The sequence below is a fragment of the Physeter macrocephalus genome, chromosome 11 (genome assembly GCF_002837175.3).
Source record: "Physeter macrocephalus isolate SW-GA chromosome 11, ASM283717v5, whole genome shotgun sequence".
NCBI classification, from domain to species: Eukaryota; Metazoa; Chordata; class Mammalia; order Artiodactyla; family Physeteridae; genus Physeter; species Physeter macrocephalus.
This window is the reverse complement of record NC_041224.1, coordinates 15,177,753-15,197,231: the sequence shown is the minus strand read 5'-3', so window position 1 is coordinate 15,197,231 and position 19,479 is coordinate 15,177,753. Positions and strand designations below refer to the sequence as shown.

The window sequence follows — 19,479 nt, the reverse complement described above, 5'->3', positions numbered from 1 at the left end:
TTGACCTAAGAGCTCCTTCGCTTAGTAAAGCCGTTATTGCTTATCAGGAAGATGTAATGTTCTCAGTTTCGTGGACATACAAATGATCTGTCCAATCTGAGCAAGACACAAGCCTTGGGTAGCATCTTCACAGATGAAACCACTTCTGGTTCTGCTTTAATCAACAAATATTATCTTTATCGACAGTCCTACAACATTGGGACATAAAGTTTGGCTAACGGCGTTTCCTGTTTTTGCCCCAGTTCTGTTTGCATGTGATGTACAGTAAAGTTGGTTATGAAGGTATTTTGAATATCATTTTCCTATTACTTTCTATTAAAACAATGATCAATAGACTACAGTAAAACATGTTTAGTGAAAGAGTTTATGACAGTGACCTAATCCATAGTTTGTTGAGTGGATAGTTTTGTTTCTCTGAATGATTGCCTACAGCTAACCATTTGTATACCTTCTGAAACATATTCGTGAATCTGGGAACCTCATTTTTAAAAAAATATTTATTTATTTATTTGGTTGCACGCAGTCTTAGTTGCAGCATGCAGGCTCCTTGGTTGTGGCATGCAAATTCTTAGTTGCAGCATGCATGATCTAGTTCCCTGACCAGGGATCGAACGCAGGCCCCCTGCATTGGGTGTGCGGAATCTTATCCACTGGGCCACCAGGGGAGTCCCTGGGAACCTCATTTTTAACTCAGTGGCAGCTATGCCTCTTTTCTTCTCAAAACCTACTTTTCTATGGACATAAATTATATTCCTCGTAATCTCAACCCACAACCAAGAGCATCCAGAACTTGTATCTTTTTTTCGCCTTACTTTTTCTCCTTACTTTCTCCTTAGATATTTAGAATGTCTAAGACAGTAGGTCTAGAGTAGTATTGTTTTTCTAATGTGTATAATGTGTAGCTCCTGAAAATTGTCTGGTTTGATATTTCGTTTGAAGCCAATATTTGAATATATCATTTGAAGCTTCCATACTTTTACAGCACTAGAAGAACCATTTGACGTTAATAAAATTTAAAGGAACAATTTATGTCTGAAAACAGTAGTTTGAAAATTAGATAATAATCTAGGTCCCCTCCCCTGCAAATAGATGATGAGGAGTATGGTTGTAACCTTTTAAAATTCAAGACGCAGTCAAACTCTGCTAAATAGGTTGCAACTGAAAAGTGTATACTTTTCCGTCAACTTTATTGATTCCACAAATAGAGTATTCATATTTCAGCCTTCCCTATTTGATTTGTATAGCATTATTTTATGCACATTGTTTACTTCCATATTTTTCAAAAAGCTTTTAATTAGCAGCTCAAAGAGCAGCAAACAAGCCATCGCATTTCTAATAAGGGAGGCATCTTTTCGAAATAGCCCTCACACTGAATCTCCATGGTAATTTGTAGCCAAGACTTTGCTTTTGTTGGGTTTGTTTTTGCTTATTTTCTGGCTTTCTTCCATATGAAGGGAGCTCAGTGAACACGAACCATGGCTTAGTCCCCCGTGGGCATGAGTTTGAATTGGGATAAATGCCATTGTTCTTTAGGCCCAGAACTCATGTATGATACTACAAAGCATTGTTCTAGAATCCTGAAGAGTCACTCTACTTCCTCATATGCCTACTTATACCTAGGATAAGCTTTCTGATCCATTAGTGCGGCACATTTTTCTGACTGTTAACTGAACTAAAGTTTTTTTGGATTTTTTTTTTTTTTTTTTTTTTTTTTTTTTTGGGTCTATTGGGTCTTCATTGCTGCATGAGGGCATTTTTCTAGTTGCGGCATGCAGGCTTTTCATTGTGGTGTCTTCTCTTGTTGCAGAGCACCGGCTCTAGGCGCACAGGCTTCAGTAGTTGTGGCTCGCAGGCTCTAGAGCACAGGCTCAGTAGTTGTGGTGCACGGGCTTAGTTGCTCCGCGGCATGTGGGATCTTCCCTGACCAGGGATCGAACGCGGGCCCCCTGCATTGGCAGGCGGATTCTTAACCACTGCACCACAGGGAAGTCCCTAAAGTTTGTTTTTAAAATGAGCTATTAATATTTGTTTTGCTAAAAAAGAGGCATATATATATATATAATTTATATATGCACTCATGGGTTTAAAAAGTCAGAAGTCATTTTATAAGCAGGAAGCTATTTACAGCAATGGAAACAATAACTGCAATTATGGCTCTGGCTTCTCGCAGAAACTGATGTGTATGAATTTTATCTCCAGCTGTTCATACCCTAAAGTTTAACGCTTTTGAGGATTTGAATGTGGGCTCCAACACATAATTTGTGGCAATTACAAAGAACAAAGATTCGTTCAATTATATAGTATCTACACTTGCAACGTTTTTTATCATCATAAAGTAAAAAGAATCAGTCATCTGGTAAAAAAATATGTGGGTAATTCGAAACAAACCCCTTATAAATGTCTTCAAATTGTTTTGCTTGCAAAGTGTGAATTTTTATCTTATATCCAGCTTTCTTCCCTATTGCACGCACCATATGTGTGTGATGGTGGTGGCATTTGTCTTATATGAGCTCTCCAAGGGATAAAGGCAATTTTCCTTAAGCATTAAGACAGCTGTACATTTAAGAAACCCTTGGTGTGCAATAATCTTCCTTTATAAATGCTTGGTCAAGTTTTAGGCTACTGTTTGAGATCACACACAAATGTTCCTTAAACTTCTCACCTACTGAGTATGGAAGCTGGTACCCAAGTGAGTAGATACACGTGGCACATCCCTGCAGCATCTCCTGGCTGTGAGCGGGCTACCCTCTCTCTCTGGCTCCCGCAGGCAGCCTCCTGGGCGCCTGGGTCCTCCCCGTCCCTCACTGAACACCCGTGCTGCACTCAGTCTGCTTCTTTTCTATCAGTGAAGTTGGCCCACACCCTGAATGTGATGTGGGGATTTGTGGTACTTATTTTGACAATTTGATAATATTTTAAAAAATCTTTTAATTGTGATTAAAAATAATTTTGAGTGAAATATACAGTGAGGAGCACCAATCCGTACACAGTCACCGTAGGAGCACCAATCCGTACACAGTCACCGTAGGAGCACCAATCCGTACACAGTCACCGTAGGAGCACCAAGCCGTACACAGTCACCGTAGGAGCACCAAGCCGTACACAGTCACCGTAGGAGCACCAAGCCGTATACAGTCACCGTAGGAGCACCAAGCCGTATACAGTTACTATAGTTTTCTACATGTAAGGTTAGAACATAGTATTGACAAACTGAAATAAAATTTTTTGGTAAAGACATAGACATGACAGTAAAGCAAAAAGAGTTTAAGGTGAAAGAGATACTGGTGTATAGAAAACTACATGTCTGAATTCCTAACTGAAATTCCTCCTTATCCTAAACCAATACCTGTCAATAGAATATAAATTTGTAAAATCCTTTATGGCTTTTAAAGACTTTTCAAGGTTAGGTACCACATACAAAAAGTGACAAGATGAAACTTTTCATCTCAAAATGTATCTCTTTTTCTGAAAAAGGAAGCTCTTCTAGAGAGCATCATTTAAATCTCCTTTCTCCAAAGTTCTTAAATATATGTAAAATATAACATGTATATTTTATTAGGAATTATGCAAAATACTTTCTCATTAGTTTACTTGTCAAATTCTGAATTAATGACCTATGTCATTTCAAATTAATGATGATCAACATTCTCTTTGGCTTGCTATTAACGTAAAAATGAACAAGACCATTGATATCAGCTTTGAATAGAAAATACTGAAAGAAATAGATTTCCAATCATAAATTTTACTTAACATCAAGAGTTTAGATTTTTGCAGCATGCATATTTACCACTGTGCTTTCTTCATTTTTAGTTTTTTTTTTAATACTTAGCTACTTCAGTAAAATGTTATTACTAAAAATAATATGTATATATAGAAAGAGAGCAAATGATAAAGCAAATACAGTAAAATGCTAGAAATCGGGGAATTTGGGTAAAGGGTACATGGGAATTCTCGTACTGTTCTTGCCACTTTTTTGTTAGTTTGAAATTATTTCAAGATAAAAAGTGGCAAAATTTCTTTTTTCACTATAATAAACATACTCAGTTCACCTTGAGTACTGATAACACCCTAAATCCTAGATTTTCAACCTATAAAGCCTTTCTCTTAGAGTAACTTCTCAATGGTTTCTTTCCACGCGGGCCGTATTTTCATGAATATGTACACTCATATGAGCAGCTGGTGAGTAGGAATTCTTTTACTAAAAGACAGGCGTCAGGGAATAAATGTGTATGTGGCTTCTTCCCCCTTGTAAATGTTCTGTCAACAGAACGTTTATTCATTTATTCATTAAGTTTCACAACACAGTCAGGCAGTTTTGGCATTTTGAAATGTTAGAACCAGAAGAAACCTAAATAGATCATTTATATTTCATAGATACAAATGACTCCCTGTGACTTGCCCAAAGTTACAGGCTGGTTAAACAAAGCCAGGACCGGAATCTGGTCTTCTGATACCCATCCAGGATATTCTCATGAACAAGCAAATAAGCGAAGTTCAGAAGAAACAAGGAACTAACAAAGTATTCTCTTGTACAGAAGAAAACATGCTCCATCTAGTTAAAGAAAGAAAGAAGGAAGAAGGGAGAGAGGAAGGAGGGGAGGAAAAAGAGAGAGAGACAGTATTTTCGCATGAAAGGCCAAGAAGAATCAACATAAGTCTGGAAGGAAGGAGATTGGAGAGAACAGTAACACTGAGGCAGGTGACAGTGGTGACAGAGACTGTGACAGCTGGAGAGCTTAGAGACCACCTAGCAGGAAGGATATAGACCTAGGAAATGGAACAACTGAAAAAGAGAATATAGCACAAGCAAAGAAATCCTAGGATGTAACTTAAAGGTTGGAATGGAAAGGCAGAGGGCATTCTTGCTATGCTCTAAAGGGCAGGAACTCGACCTTTTTCATCTTTATTTCTACCTTCCCCAGTCCCACCTACCCCTAAATATACACATGGCAGGTGCTCCACAAATGTTCAAGGAATTTCACTATGTAGCATTGTCTGCGATGATCTACACAGAGACAGTGCCCCAAACCTAGGTGAACTGCAAATACCATCTGATATAAATCCCATTCATTCTTCTCCCATGACCTGAAGCAGAGAGACTCATTAAAAAGTGGACTAAACTTATAAAAATAAGAGATAGTGATTTATGACTTGAAACAGCAAACACAGGAGAATAAATATTGAGGATCATCTAAACCAACTGTTAAAATATTGCCAGATTCTAAAATCCCTAAAACTGTGGAGCAGTGTCAGGTAATGGACTTACCTACATGAGAAGGATATGACTTCATTTCCCAGGTGCAAGTTCAGTGTAAGGCTTCAGTGTGCCCTGTTACTGCATATACCCATCTTGCATGAAAGAAAATATCATGTAAGCCAAACTCCTTGATTGAAACCTTGATTTCAGGGAGCTCTTTTTGACACTTCAGACTTAGCCAAAACTATCAGATGGTAGTAAAAACATATCCTCCAACAGTAAAATGATAACATGGTGCTTTGGGGGGATAGGTAAGACCTCTATCCTTTACATGATGATGCAGTCTGCTAGGCTGCCTATATACTGTGTATACTTGAAAGTTCCTAAGAGAATAGATCTTAAATGTTCTCACCAAAAAAAAAAAAAAAAGGTAATTATGTGATGGGATGGAGTTGTTAGCTAACTCTGTGGTGGTCATCATTTTTCAGTATATAAGTGTATCAAATCAAGACATTGTACACCTAAAACTTACACAATGTTCTATGTCGATTCTATATCAATAAAGCTGGGGGTGGGGAGAAGGAAGATAATTTCCCAAGAAAGTCACTCGGAGCTTCATTCCTTCATTTGTGATTTATTTAACACACCCAAGTCTCCCTAGATACAGAGGAAAAGAGTACAGAGGGGGATAAAAGTTCCTGTCCTTATGGAGTTTTCATTCTAATGAGAGAGAGGGAGGATAAGTGAAAAATGCTAGAAATACTGTGAAATAATTTAAAGCATGGTGGCTGGGACAGGGCAGGGATAGAGAGTGACCAGTGGAGGAATGGGTGTTGCTGGATCAGACCAGGAGACGGGGAAGGGGCTCTCTGAGGGGGTGAGACCTGAGTGATATGCGTGGAGCCTTTACTGTGTTGGTGATCCATGCTGAGCCGTCCACGCTTGCGTTTTCACCTGCCTTAGGAGCATGTGGAAGCTTGCAGCTCTATCAGTTTATGGTGGCCACCCTCCCACGCTGCTGTGTGAGTCTGAGGACTCAAGGTAGTAATCTCAAATCCCTCCTGGGGTGACACTTGGGCCCCAAGTATTTAAGCTTGTTGTTGAGGCCATAGCTGTGGATGCATCTTCCATAGGCTTTCTTACTGCTATGTCCTTCCACGCCTTACACTCAAAGTTCAATGCAGAACAAGAAGATCTTGTTTCAGGCATGAGGTTTTCTAACACCCACGGCTTCTCACTTCCCTTCTCCTTGATGTGTACTTAAAATGATCCCTTTTTCAAAAGGGAATTGGGGGCATCTCAACAGAGTAGGGATTATATATGTTAAACAGCTCAGCTTTACTGTAGTTAACAACTCTACTCATCTGCTTTAAATGTATTTGTTTAATATACAGGGCATAGCAGAGGACTTTCTGAGTAGTTACATGAGCTACATTTCTCCACATATACTTAAAAACAACTGAACATTTTGAAATCATTACGGCCATAAAAATACATAATATGTTGTTTTAGGCATGATAACTTTACTAAAGGTGAGTGCTTTGTAAATCCTGAGTAACAGCATTTTTCCTCCATTGGTTTGCCTGCAGATACTAACAAGTATCTTAAAAGTCTAAGCCCGTTGTTTCCCCAGTTACTCTGCTCTGTATGACCTGCCACCAAAGAATTCAGCGGATTTTGACACAGGCAAATAGAAGTGACAAATGCATTGAATTCAGCGGATTTTGACACAGGCAAATAGAAGTGACAAATGCATTGATTTAGACCATAACCTTGAACACTTTCCATAGAAAATATACAAAACCTCTTTTGAACTTTGCAGTTGCCATTTAAGCTATAATATGCTGTCAGCATAATGTGTCTGACAGTCACGTAATTCTAGGTCTGTGTACATCTCCCAAGGTTACCTTCAAGTGAAAAAGCTGTGAAACTTCAAACGTTGTTTCCATTTTTTGTACTGGGTAAACTGAATGTCTTTCAGGTGATCTAACTTTGAGACCAGTGGGTTCTGCCTCATTTTTACATGTTAGATTTTGTTTTATTTAAAAATATACATTTACTTTTTTTCCTGGTGACAGACACTCTTGACTGTGATTTCAATTTTATAAGGTCCCAAAAGCAGAGATTAAAACTTTGGCTTATTAAATGCCCCACCTGCCATTGGCTAAATTCATCCCTGAAGATCCCAGAAATAAATTCTCTTTCTCTGAACTCCTGTAGTACATTGTACCTAGCATTTATCTATCCTGTGTTACCTCGCATTTTGGGTATTTATTTACAAAGCTAATCACTCAAATTTTATCTTAAATTCACTGAGGACAGAGAGTTTGTTTTAAACATCTTTTTATCACCCATCACAGTGCCTTATTATAAGGTGTTCAATGAAAGTATTTAATGAATTAAAGAATATATTAAAATGGTAATGAAAGTAGCCTGTAACTTTCGTTTGTGAATGGTGCAGGGCATTCTTCCTCAGTCAGTAATTATTTGATACACTCCCCCAGTAATAGTTGCTTTTTTTATCACCTGAGAAAGTGGGGGGAACCCTCCATGTAAGCATCGCTACAAGTCCGAGTTCAGAGGTCGTCTGTGTCCTGTCTTTTACACATTGCAGCACTGGGGGTGAGGGGGACCCAGTATGAAGGCAAAAGTCATAGAAGCAAAGCTGCAGCACAATTCTTCTTGTTCTTTTTGTAAAATAGATCATCAGTATCTAGGTTGTGCTGGTACCAACATCTTACAGTAATTATTGTTTTTATTTTATGCATTTTATATTATACTCCACCACAGATGATTACTCATGTGCCAGATATTACTACTTTGTTAGATGGAGATTGTTACTTCTGTTTAGTAGACGAAAAAATAGACGTTTAAAGAGTAAGACAATTCCAAAGGACTATATGGCTAGTCAAGTGGCAGAGCCCAGATGGGAACCTACGTGTTCTTGGTTCTCCAGCCATTGGTTGGTCCTGTGACCCACAGCCGTTCACCCCAAACAATGTAAATGTCATCATGACTGAAAAACTATGTTCTTGAGAGATCCAGCATTTCTGAATTTAGATAAAAGGCTTAAATTGGGGGAAATGTAACCCTAAGATACACCTAATTAATATTCTATCAATTCTGGAACATGATTTTATTACTGCTCATTAACAGCATAGTCTCCTGCATCTGGAAAATGTGAGATGCCTGTAATTCTAGTATAGAAGCTAGAAACTTTTCATTACTACCCTGAGTATCATCAGCGCTAACTTTAATGAACTAGCACTTCTGGGGAGAGAGAAATAAAATGATACCCTCAGTTTAAGGGCAAGGTCATAGGGAGTAATTTTTTTTTTTAAGAAGATGTTGGGGGTAGGAGTTTATTAATTAATTTATTTTTGGCTGTGTTGGGTCTTCGTTTCTGCGCGAGGGCTTTCTCTAGTTGTGGCTAGCGGGGGCCACTCTTCACCGCGGTGCGCGGGCCTACCTCACTATCGCGGCCTCTCTTGTTGCGGAGCACAGGCTCCAGACGCGCAGGCTCAGTAATTGTGGCTCACAGGCCCAGTTGCTCCGCGGCATGTGGGATCCTCCCAGACCAGGGCTCGAACCCGTGTCCCCTGCATTAGCAGGCAGATTCTCAAGCACTGCGCCACCAGGGAAGCCCAGGAGTAATTTTTTATAATATGTGTAAAGTAGAATTTTAGGTAATTGCTGCCAAGTTACATATCGTTCACAAAATTTTAAGTGTTTCTATACCTATCATGTCCCGTTATAGAATGAATACCTAAATGAAGATGTGGATGCTAGAGTTATTGAATACGAAGATAACCGGCCTCTCCTAGATATGTTTCTGCAGAAGCCAATGGGTTTACTGTCCCTCCTCGATGAAGAGTGTAGATTTCCCAAGGCCACCGACCAAACTCTTGTAGGTGAGTTTTAAATTCATTATGTCTACATAGTTTTCATGTAATACGTCATGTAATTATGAATGATTAAAAAAATTTTTTTAAATATCTAGTAGAGTATTGCTGTGACAAAGCCTGCATATCTAACTTTGAGGAAGAGGCTTTGGATCTAATACCTAGACCAGTGAATGTTTATAATAGGGTGAAATATTTAGTGATGAATTAAACAAGTTTCAATATTGGACTTCTCCTTATATTATGGTAGAGCCCCAATCATAGGATTTTATGTTAGAAATGACCTTAGTAATTATCCAGCCCAAAACTAGAAATTGGAGGACAGGGCAAAAGGACAGCTCCAGAATTGGAAATGAGATACCTAACAGAGAGGAAATAAACTCATCTGTGATGTTCTCGTCGTTTATCTGACTCACTGATTGCCTATTCTCTGCTCTAGTTGGACCATACTAGATGGAAAAGAAAATAACCCCAACGTGGTGGGGAAATCATTTCATACTAGTCCCTTGATTTTGATGTTAAAATGTACCTTCTAGGACATGGAATAACAGAGAACTTGTGCTGGTAAAACTGTTGTAGAAATGCCTGTATGATTCTATTGTGTTTCCTATGTAATCAATAACAACCTATAGCTCTTCTTACAAAAAAGAGAACCAAAATACTAAATTTCCAGGCTCATGGCTTCACATCCAGCTGTGTTTCACAGAGCTCTCTGAACAATCTCAAGTACTTAGTTTCCTTCCTCTGTACCAGTGGTTCTTAAAATGGGGTCCCCAGACCAAGAATATCAGCATCCCCTGGGAACTTGCTAGAAATGTTAATTTTTGGATCCCACTCCAGACCTATTGAGTCAGAAACTCTGGGGGTGGGACCCAGCAGTCTATTTTAACAAACCCTCCGGGTGATTCTGATGCTTGCTAAGGTTTGAGACCTGCTGACCTAAATCATATTGGAATGGTAAAATTCATGATCTCAAGTTTTGCCTTACCATTTATAATTACATTACAAATCTGCATGTAATAACTATATAAAATTTTCTGTGTTTATTCACTGCACATTTTCCATTTTATGGTGAAAGAGATGATTCTGTCAGTTGGTATTTTTTGAGGCCCTCCTGCATGCTTGATATTGGAGTTAAATTTTTTTCTACAGAAAAATTTGAAGGTAATCTGAAATCACAGTACTTCTGGAGGCCTAAAAGAATGGAACTTAGTTTTGGAATCCACCATTATGCAGGAAAGGTAAGAACTCTGAAACATTATAACTGAGTTTCTCTTTAGTCTTTCATTGAATAATAAGGCCATGAAAATTATGGCCCCAAATATTTATAGGTGGCTGTAATGATATAAAGAGTCCATCTTTCTGGTCCTAAGGTGTGGCTTGGCATGTGGTTGGCTGCCAATGGGTACCTATTTTTTTCTTCTTTTAATGATATCTGAGAACCTTTTATATAAACTGCCTTCTTCAGACTTAAGTTGCTTCTCTGTCCATGGCAGCCTTTGTCTCTCCTCCTTCCCAACAAGAGAAGGTCCCAGGCTGGAGGTATGGCCAGATCACTGAGCTAATTAATTAGAATTAACTGATGGACTGTCATGCAGTCAGAGGAAGCAGTGTTCATGCATTGGTGGATACACTTCCTACACCAGAGCAAACCTCAGATATGCCATCCTACATATGGAAAGAAACCCAGGAGACAGTTTCTTTCCCTTCTGTAGAGAATAACAGGTCTTTCCCTCACAATGATGTTATAAATATTGGAGGACTAAGAAGATATTCAAATCAAGAAGGAATTCATAGACATATACAAACAAAATAAAATACCACAGAACCCCGAGCATTCTAGTCTAGTAGAACTTCTGTGTCAATCAGTAGTCCAGACTTTTGTCATTGAAAACAAAATCTACCTTAAATATACAGTTATAACCTTTCTCATGATTTTCAGCATGTGATTTTCCAAATAAGCCTACTTTAAAATATTCGTTAAGAATTTCCTATGATCATTTTATCCAGTTTTTAAAAAATTAATTAAGTTATTTATTTTTGGCTACGTTGGGTCTTCGTTGCTGTGCGTGGGCTTTCTCTCGTTGAGGTGAGTGGGGTCTACTCTTTGTTGTGGTGCGCGGGCTTCTCACTGTGGTGGCTTCTCCTGTTGTGGAGCACAGGCTCTAGGCGCGCGGGCCTCAGTAGTTGTGGCGCACGGGCTTAGCTGCTCCATGGCATGTGGGATCTTCCCAGACCAGGGCTCAAACCCGTGTCCCCTGCATTGACAGGCGAATTCTCAACCACTGCACCACCAGGGAAGTCCTATCCAGTTATTTTTAACAACTGTATTAGTCTTCTTGGGCTGCCATAACAAAAATACCACAGGCTGGGTGTCTTAATGGAAATTTATTTCCTCACAGTTCTGGAGGCTAGAAGGCCAAGATCTAGGTGCCAGCAGATCTGGTGAGGCCTGTTTCCTGGCTTGCAGATAGCTGCCTTCTCCCAGTGCCTTCATATGGCCTTTTCTCTGTGTACGTATGAGGGAGAGAAAGAGAGCTCTGGTGTATCTTCCTCTTCTTATAAGAACACTAGTCCTGGGCTTCCCTGGTGGCGCAGTGGTTGAGAGTCTTTTTAAAAATTAATTAAGTTATTTATTTTTGGCTACGTTGGGTCTTCGTTGCTGTGCGCGGGCTTTCTCTCGTTGAGGTGAGTGGGGTCTACTCTTTGTTGTGGTGCGCGGGCTTCTCACTGTGGTGGCTTCTCCTGTTGCCATTGCCTTCATATGGCCTTTTCTCTGTGTACGTATGAGGGAGAGAAAGAGATCTCTGGTGTATCTTCCTCTTCTTATAAGAACACTAGTCCTGGGCTTCCCTGGTGGCGCAGTGGTTGAGAGTCCGCCTGCCGATGCGGGGGACGCGGGTTCGTGCCCCGGTCCGGGAAGATCCCACATGCCGCGGAGCGGCTGGGCCCGTGAGCCGTGGCCACTGAGCTTGTGCGTCCGGAGCTCCTCTCGCTGTTCTGGAGGTAGAAATCCAAGATCTAGGTGTCAGTAGGATTGATTTCTTCTGAGACCTCTCTCCTTGTCTTGTAAATGGCAGTCTTCTCCTTCTATCTTCACATGGCTTTTACTCTGTGGGTGTCTGGTATCTGTGTTCTAATCTACTCTTATAAGAACACTAGTCATGGACTTCCCTGGTGGCAGTGGTTAAGAATCCACCTGCCAATGCAGGGGACATGGGTTCGAGCCCTGGTCCGGGAGGATCCCACATGCTGTGGAGCAACTAAGCCCGTGTGCCACAACTACTGAGCCTGTGCTGTAGAGCCCGCGAGCCACAGCTACTGAAGCCTGTGCACCTAGAGCCCATGCTCTGCAACAAGAGAAGCCACTGCAGTGAGAACCCTGCGCAGTGGTCACTGCAGCTAGGGAAAGCCCGCATGCAGCAATGCAAACCCAACACAGCCAAAAAATAAATAAATTAAAAAAAAAAAAAAAAAAAGAACACTAGTCCTGTGGGATTAGAGCCTCGCTCTTACAGTAAACTTCATTTAACCTTCATTACCTCCTTAAAGACCTTGTTTCCAAAATACAGTCACATTGGGGATTAGATTTTCAACATATTCATTTTGGAGGGACACAATTCAGTCCATAACAACAACCCCATTGGACCATCCTACAAAAATCTTTGGGTTACATTGATCTTTAAAAATCTTAAAATTATTTAGAAGTGCCAGTAACACAAACATCCACAGTGTATTTAGACCACACTACTACTGAGACTAAATCTATCATAAAAGCCTTTTCACTGCAGGTGAATCAATTATCATAGAAATGAGAATACCTTGGTGGCCCCAACCCTCCAAATAGAGAAGGGAGACCCACAAAATTTCCAACATGATATAATAAATGGGAGGAATCAAACCTCTTTGATTATTTCAACACAAATAAAATCAGTATGACACAACTTTTTCTTTGAAAAGATATAACGTAAACCTGGAGAGGTTCACTTTTCCAACCAAGTTGTAAGGAACTACCTTTGTAAATCTTTGTGTAACTGTCACTTAGCGCTAAGTAAGCTCTCACTAAATATCTATTGGCAACGATAATGCTGCTGCTGCTGATGAGGATGAGGGTGATGACATTGATTGTGACACTTGATGATAACATACTTTGTCAACAGGTCATCTATAATGCAAGTGGGTTCTTAGCTAAAAATAGAGACACTCTTCCAACTGATATTGTGCTACTCTTGAGGTCGTCAGAAAACAGTGTAATTCGGCAGCTGGTCAGCCACCCTCTAACAAAAACAGGTAAGCTGAGGCAATTTCCTTCCATTTTTTTTGTGTGGGAGTTGGTTTTATTTTTATAAAGAAGCTAGGTTTCCATTAAAGAAAAGTTTTGAAGCACTCACCAGAAAATACAGTGGTGTCCTAGCTACTCACTAAAAGAGTACCATCACCTTCAGAGAGTTCCGAATTACCTGCTGTGTCAGGAGTGGGCAACATTGGATGATTCTTTGAGATTCTACAGGTTTAGTGAGTTCTGCCTAATTGATTAAAAGTTGTGTGCCTTTTTCCAACCAACCATATAATCCTTGCGTTTGCTTTTAAGTAGGAAAAAAATGTAGTTTGGTCTTTTTCTTTATTGGAGTTCAAAATTGTTTTCTGCACTTCGTTTTTTATAGTTTGTTGAGATATAACTGACACACAATAAAGAGCATATATTTAGACAGTAAAATATGATGAGTTCTTGACGTACGTAGATGAATTTTCTGCATCTATTGAAATTATCATTTGTTTTTGCTTTGTTTTTTCTTTATATCTGTAAATATGGTGAGTTACATGGATTGATTTCTGAACGTTTTACTGACTTTTATTCCTGAGAAAGTCTTTTTTAAAAATTTTTATTGAAATATAGTTTTTTTAATATTGGAGTATAGTTGATTAACAATGTTGTGTTAGTTTCAGGTGTACAGCAGAGTGATTCAGGTGTACATATACAAGTATCTATTCTTTTTCTAGTTCTTTTCCCATTTAGGTTGTTATAGTATATTGAGCAGAGTTCCCTGCGCTATACAATAGGTCCTTGTTGGTTATCTATTTTAAATATAGCAGTTTGTACATGTCAATCCCAAACTCCTGGGAAAATCTTGACATACTTTTTACGTATTGCCAGATTCAGTTTGCTAAGAATTTTGTTAAGAATTTTTGCATCTATGTTCATGAGGGACATTGGACTGTAGTTTTCTTATAATTTTTTTTTCTGATTTTGGGATCAGAATAATACTGGCCTCATAGAATGAATTGAGAAATAATGCTTCCTCTTCAATTTTCAAGAAAAATAGAGTGAATATTATTTCTTCCTAAATTACTTAATAGAATTCACCAGGGAAGTCATCTGGATTTGAAGGGTTTTTTTTGTCAGAAGGCTTTTACCTCCAGATTCAATTTCTTTAATAAATATAAGGCTATTCAAGATATTTTATTTTTGAATTAGCTTTAGAGTAGGTTGTATCTTTTAGGAAAATTTTCTATTTATTTTAATATTGGAGTATAGTTGATTAACAATGTTGTGTTAGTTTCAGGTGTACAGCAGAGTGATTCAGGTGTACATATACAAGTATCTATTCTTTTTCTAGTTCTTTTCCCATTTAGGTTGTTATAGTATATTGAGCAGAGTTCCCTGCGCTATACAATAGGTCCTTGTTGGTTATCTATTTTAAATATAGCAGTTTGTACATGTCAATCCCAAACTCCTGGGAAAATCTTGACATACTTTTTACGTATTGCCAGATTCAGTTTGCTAAGAATTTTGTTAAGAATTTTTGCATCTATGTTCATGAGGGACATTGGACTGTAGTTTTCTTATAATTTTTTTTTCTGATTTTGGGATCAGAATAATACTGGCCTCATAGAATGAATTGAGAAATAATGCTTCCTCTTCAATTTTCAAGAAAAATAGAGTGAATATTATTTCTTCCTAAATTACTTAATAGAATTCACCAGGGAAGTCATCTGGATTTGAAGGGTTTTTTTTGTCAGAAGGCTTTTACCTCCAGATTCAATTTCTTTAATAAATATAAGGCTATTCAAGATATTTTATTTTTGAATTAGCTTTAGAGTAGGTTGTATCTTTTAGGAAAATTTTCTATTTATGCTGTCAAATGTATTGACATAAATTTGATAATAATCCCTTATTATCCTTTGAATGTCTGTAGGTCTTGAGGTTATATCAGCTCTCTTATTCCTGATATAGATAAATGTATGTTCTCTCTCATTTTATTCTTGATAGATTTTCTAGAGATTTATCAATTTTATTGATAGTCTCAAAGAACCAACTTAAAGTTTCATTGATTTTTTTCTATTGAATTTTTATTTTTTTAATTTTTTTTTTGGCTTTTGTCTTTATTGTTTTTTTCTGTTTCTTTCAGGGTTTATTTTGCCTTCTGATTTCTGAGATGAAAACTTAAGTCATTGATTTAAGAAAATTTCTTCTTTTCTAATATAGGCATTTATAGGGGTTATTTATAAGTATTACATTTAATTTCTAAATATATTGGGATTTTCCAGATATCTTTGTGTTATGAACTACTAATTTAATTTTGTATTGCTCAGAAAGCATACTTTGTATGATTTAATTCATTTAAATTTATTGAGACATGTTTTATGGCCCAGAATATGCTCTATCTTGTTTTATGTTTCATTTGCACTTGAAAATAATGTGTATTCTGCTGTTGGTGGGTGGAGTATTCCATAAGTGGCAATTAGGTCAACTTGGTTGATAATATTGGTCAGATCTTCTGTATACTTACAAGTTTTCTCTCTCCTGGTTCTCTCAGTTACTGAGAAAGTGGTTTTGAAATATCTGTCTATAGTTGTCAATTTATCTATTTTTTCTTTCATTTCTCTCAGTTTTTGCTTTATGTACTTTAAGGTCTGTTATTGGATGCATAACATCTAGAATTGTTATATCTTCTTGATGAATAGTCCCCTTTATTATTACTAAATAACTCTTTTATGTCTGGTAATATTCTTTGTTCTGAAATCTACTTTGCCTGATATTAATAGGAAGACTCCAACTTTCTTATGATTAGTAGTTAAATGGTGTATCTTTTTATGCTTTTAACTTCAACTTACTTTTGAGTTTCTATTTAAAGTGGGTTTTTTGTAGACAGCATACAATTGGGCCTTGCTTTTTAAAATCCAACCTGATAATCTCTGCCTTTTCATTGGGGTGATCAAACAATTTACATTTAACGTGATTAACGATATGGTTGGGCTTGACACCGTCTTGCTGTTTGTTTCCTATTGGTTATATCTGTTCTCTCCAAGCTTCATTGGGTTCCTGTCCCTGCATTTGCAACATAAACCCTCTGGACAGAAAGCTGGGGTAATCATAGGGCTCACCTCATTTGTTTCCTCTCTCTCAGGGATCAGTGTCCTATATTGATGCAAAAATTGTTGCTTGATGCAAAAATTGTTGCTCCTAAACAAATACTACATGATTCCACTTATATGAGGTACGGAGAGTAGTCAGAACCATAGAGACAGAAAGTAGAATGTTGGTTGTCAAGAGCTGGGATGGGGGCATGGGGAGTTAGTATTTAACTAACTAATAGAATGTAGTTAGTATAGAATGGGTATAGAATTTCAGTTTTACAAGATGAAAAGAGTTATGGAGATTGATGGTAAAGAATGTTGGATGTCAAGAGCTGGGATGGGGGCATGGGGAGTTAGTATTTAACTAACTAATAGAATGTAGTTAGTATAGAATGGGTATAGAATTTCAGTTTTACAAGATGAAAAGAGTTATGGAGATTGATGGTGGTGATGGTTGCACAACATTATGAATGTATTTAATACCACTGAAATGTACACTTAAAAAGGTTAAGATGCTAAATTTTATGTTATGTCTACTTTACCACAGTAGAAAAAATTAGAAAGAAAAAAAAAAACTGTTCCATAGACTTCGTATGTCTTTTTAGTTGTTTTAGGTGAGAAGGTAATCCAGTCTGTGTTACTTTATCTTGTCCAGAAAAAAAGTCTTCAGTTTTGACTTTAACAATTGTCTACTGTAAATCAACTATACTCCAATAAAAATTTTTTAAAAAGAAAGCCTTTGAATGTTAGAAACAATATAATTGTATTAAAGCTCCAACTTTGGAGCATTTAACACAGATTGATGCAGCTCTCCCTTGTCTCATATTAACTCTAAAAGATGATATATATTATAAATAGTCTTAATAAAGTGAATTCACATAAAAAAAGATAGCCATCTCTTTCTGTATCTGCCAACAGCATCTACGCATCTAATTTCATGTTTTCACCCTTATAAAATATGCAACCAGGTTCTCAATACTATGCCATGTCTCCTGACTTTCAACAGAACAGTGTCTAGTTGGCCAGGGAGAAGAGCAGAACTCTATAGTCAAAGGTGTTTCAGTAACTCAACCTCAAAGCTATCAAAGGTGTTTGGGGTTTACATTCAGCTAGATGTGTACACATATAATAATAATAACAATGACAATAGATAACTTTATTTAGAAATTGCAATGTGCTAGTCACTGTACTAAGTACTTTCATTTACTTCTAAAAACAACACTCGGGCTTCCATCGTGGCACAGTGGTTAAGAATCTGCCTGCCAGTGCAGGGGACACGGGTTCGAGCCCTAGTCCGGGAAGATCCCACATGCCGCGGAGCAACTAAACCCGTGCACCACAGCTACTGAGCCCGCGTGCCACAACTACTGAAGCCCACATGCCTAGAGCCCATACTTCGCAACAAGAGAAGCCACCACAATGAGATGCCCACACACCGCAGCGAAGAGTAACCCCTGCTCACCACAACTAGAGAAAGCCCGCACGCAGTGACGAAGACCCAATGCAGCCAAAAATAAATAAATTAAATAAATAAATTAAAAACAACACTCTGGGGCTTCCCTGGTGGCGCAGTGGTTGCGCGTCCGCCTGCCGATGCAGGGGAGCCGGGTTCGCGCCCCGGTCTGGGAGGATCCCACGTGCCGCAGAGCGGCTGGGCCCGTGAGCCATGGCCGCTGCGCCTGCGCGTCCGGAGCCTGTGCTCCGCAAAGGGAGAGGCCACAGCAGTGAGAGGCCCGCGTACCGCAAAAAAAAAAGAAAAAAAAAAAAACAACACTCTGAGGAGGAACTGCTTTTACAGATGACACACTGAGACTCGGGAACATTGAGCTGCTTTCTCAACATTACCCCGCTGAGAAGTCTTAGAATTAGGCTTGAAAGCTCAGGTTCGTCGGTTCTTCATTATGCTGTCTCCAGGATTCTAAAATAACCATGGCCCTTTGCATGCAAATATGAAATATAGTTCGGCCAGCATTAGGGAGAAATACATCAGTATTGCTGGCAGCTCAGATCTCTAGTTTGTTTTATCACAGTTTCGTTCATCAGGTCAACTATAGCTGCAAGGAGGATATATTTCTCTGAAATTAAGATCTACGCTAATTTTAGTTCTTGCTGGTATGCATAAATGAGTTTTTGAAAGGCTCGCTCTTATTTTGTTGTTAAATAATTTTATGGTTAGTGTGTAAATTTTGTTAAAGGGAAATTAGTAATCTTTAAATTTCCTCTAGTTGTTTGATTTTCAGATAGACTTAAAATTTTACTTTATGTTTGGTTAATATTAAGTAATGATATCTATTAAGCAAAGGGTCTATCCTAATTCATGTGCTTCTAGCACTTTGTTCATCTTGCTTCCAAGAAATCTGCAAGTCTGTGGTCACTTTTTCCCCCAATTAAATTATTTTTCTAAAACTTTCCCTGGTAATCCTAAAAAAGAAAGAAAGAAAGAAAGAAAAAGAACAGTAGCCATACTTCCTGAAGCTGCCCCTCTGACAATCATCAGTTACCGTCTCTGTCCACTCATCTCTGTTCAGCAAGAGTCACATTTCAAGAGGGGACCGTGCCGAATGCAGTTTCAGCCCCTCCCCAGCACTTTTCCTGGGGTGATGAGGGAAAGGGGACAGAGCAGAGCAGGGCGCTGCCAGCCGCACCCCAGGCAGGGCTCCTTCCTGCACCGTCATCTCTGAGCCAGCCTTCTGCAGCCACAAAAAATATATGCAGGATTTGCCAAAATAAGTAGCCTCATTCCCTGCAAGAATGAAAGAGAAACAGTCTTCCTGAAGTGGTGCGGAATTCTGGGGATACGTTGAACATTCCTACTAGGGTGATAAACTCTTGGCTCGTGGGTTAGTTGCTGTATTGTGCTTGGTGGGAGGTGGGCGACGAGTGGAAGAGAACTGACATTTCCAGGCACCACGGGCTACACATACTGTCACCTGTCATCAAAATCCCGTGAGGTAGGGCTTCCCTGGTGGCGCAGTGGTTGAGAGTCCGCCTGCCGATGCAGGGGACACGGGTTCGTGCCCC

The 19,479-nt window shown here is 38.7% G+C and overlaps 1 protein-coding gene across 24 annotated transcripts in view; it reads left to right on the top strand.

The window, feature by feature from the left end:
• Positions 1–19,479, top strand: part of MYO3A (myosin IIIA) — a 206,463-nt gene that overhangs the window by 133,367 nt on the left and 53,617 nt on the right. For 21 of the 24 annotated variants that reach the window (XR_003681774.2, XR_003681775.2, XM_028495288.1 and 18 more), the window contains 3 exons: positions 8,955–9,108; positions 10,252–10,340; positions 13,260–13,389. Coding sequence is in view for 20 of the 24 variants with exons in the window: in XM_028495288.1 (XP_028351089.1) it covers positions 8,955–9,108; positions 10,252–10,340; positions 13,260–13,389 (373 nt within the window). In the remaining 4 variants the exon portion in view is untranslated. Of the gene's footprint in view, positions 1–8,954; positions 9,109–10,251; positions 10,341–13,259; positions 13,390–19,479 lie in introns of those variants that run through there. The other 3 variants (XR_003681776.1, XR_003681777.1, XM_028495303.2) reach the window with 3 other exon arrangements.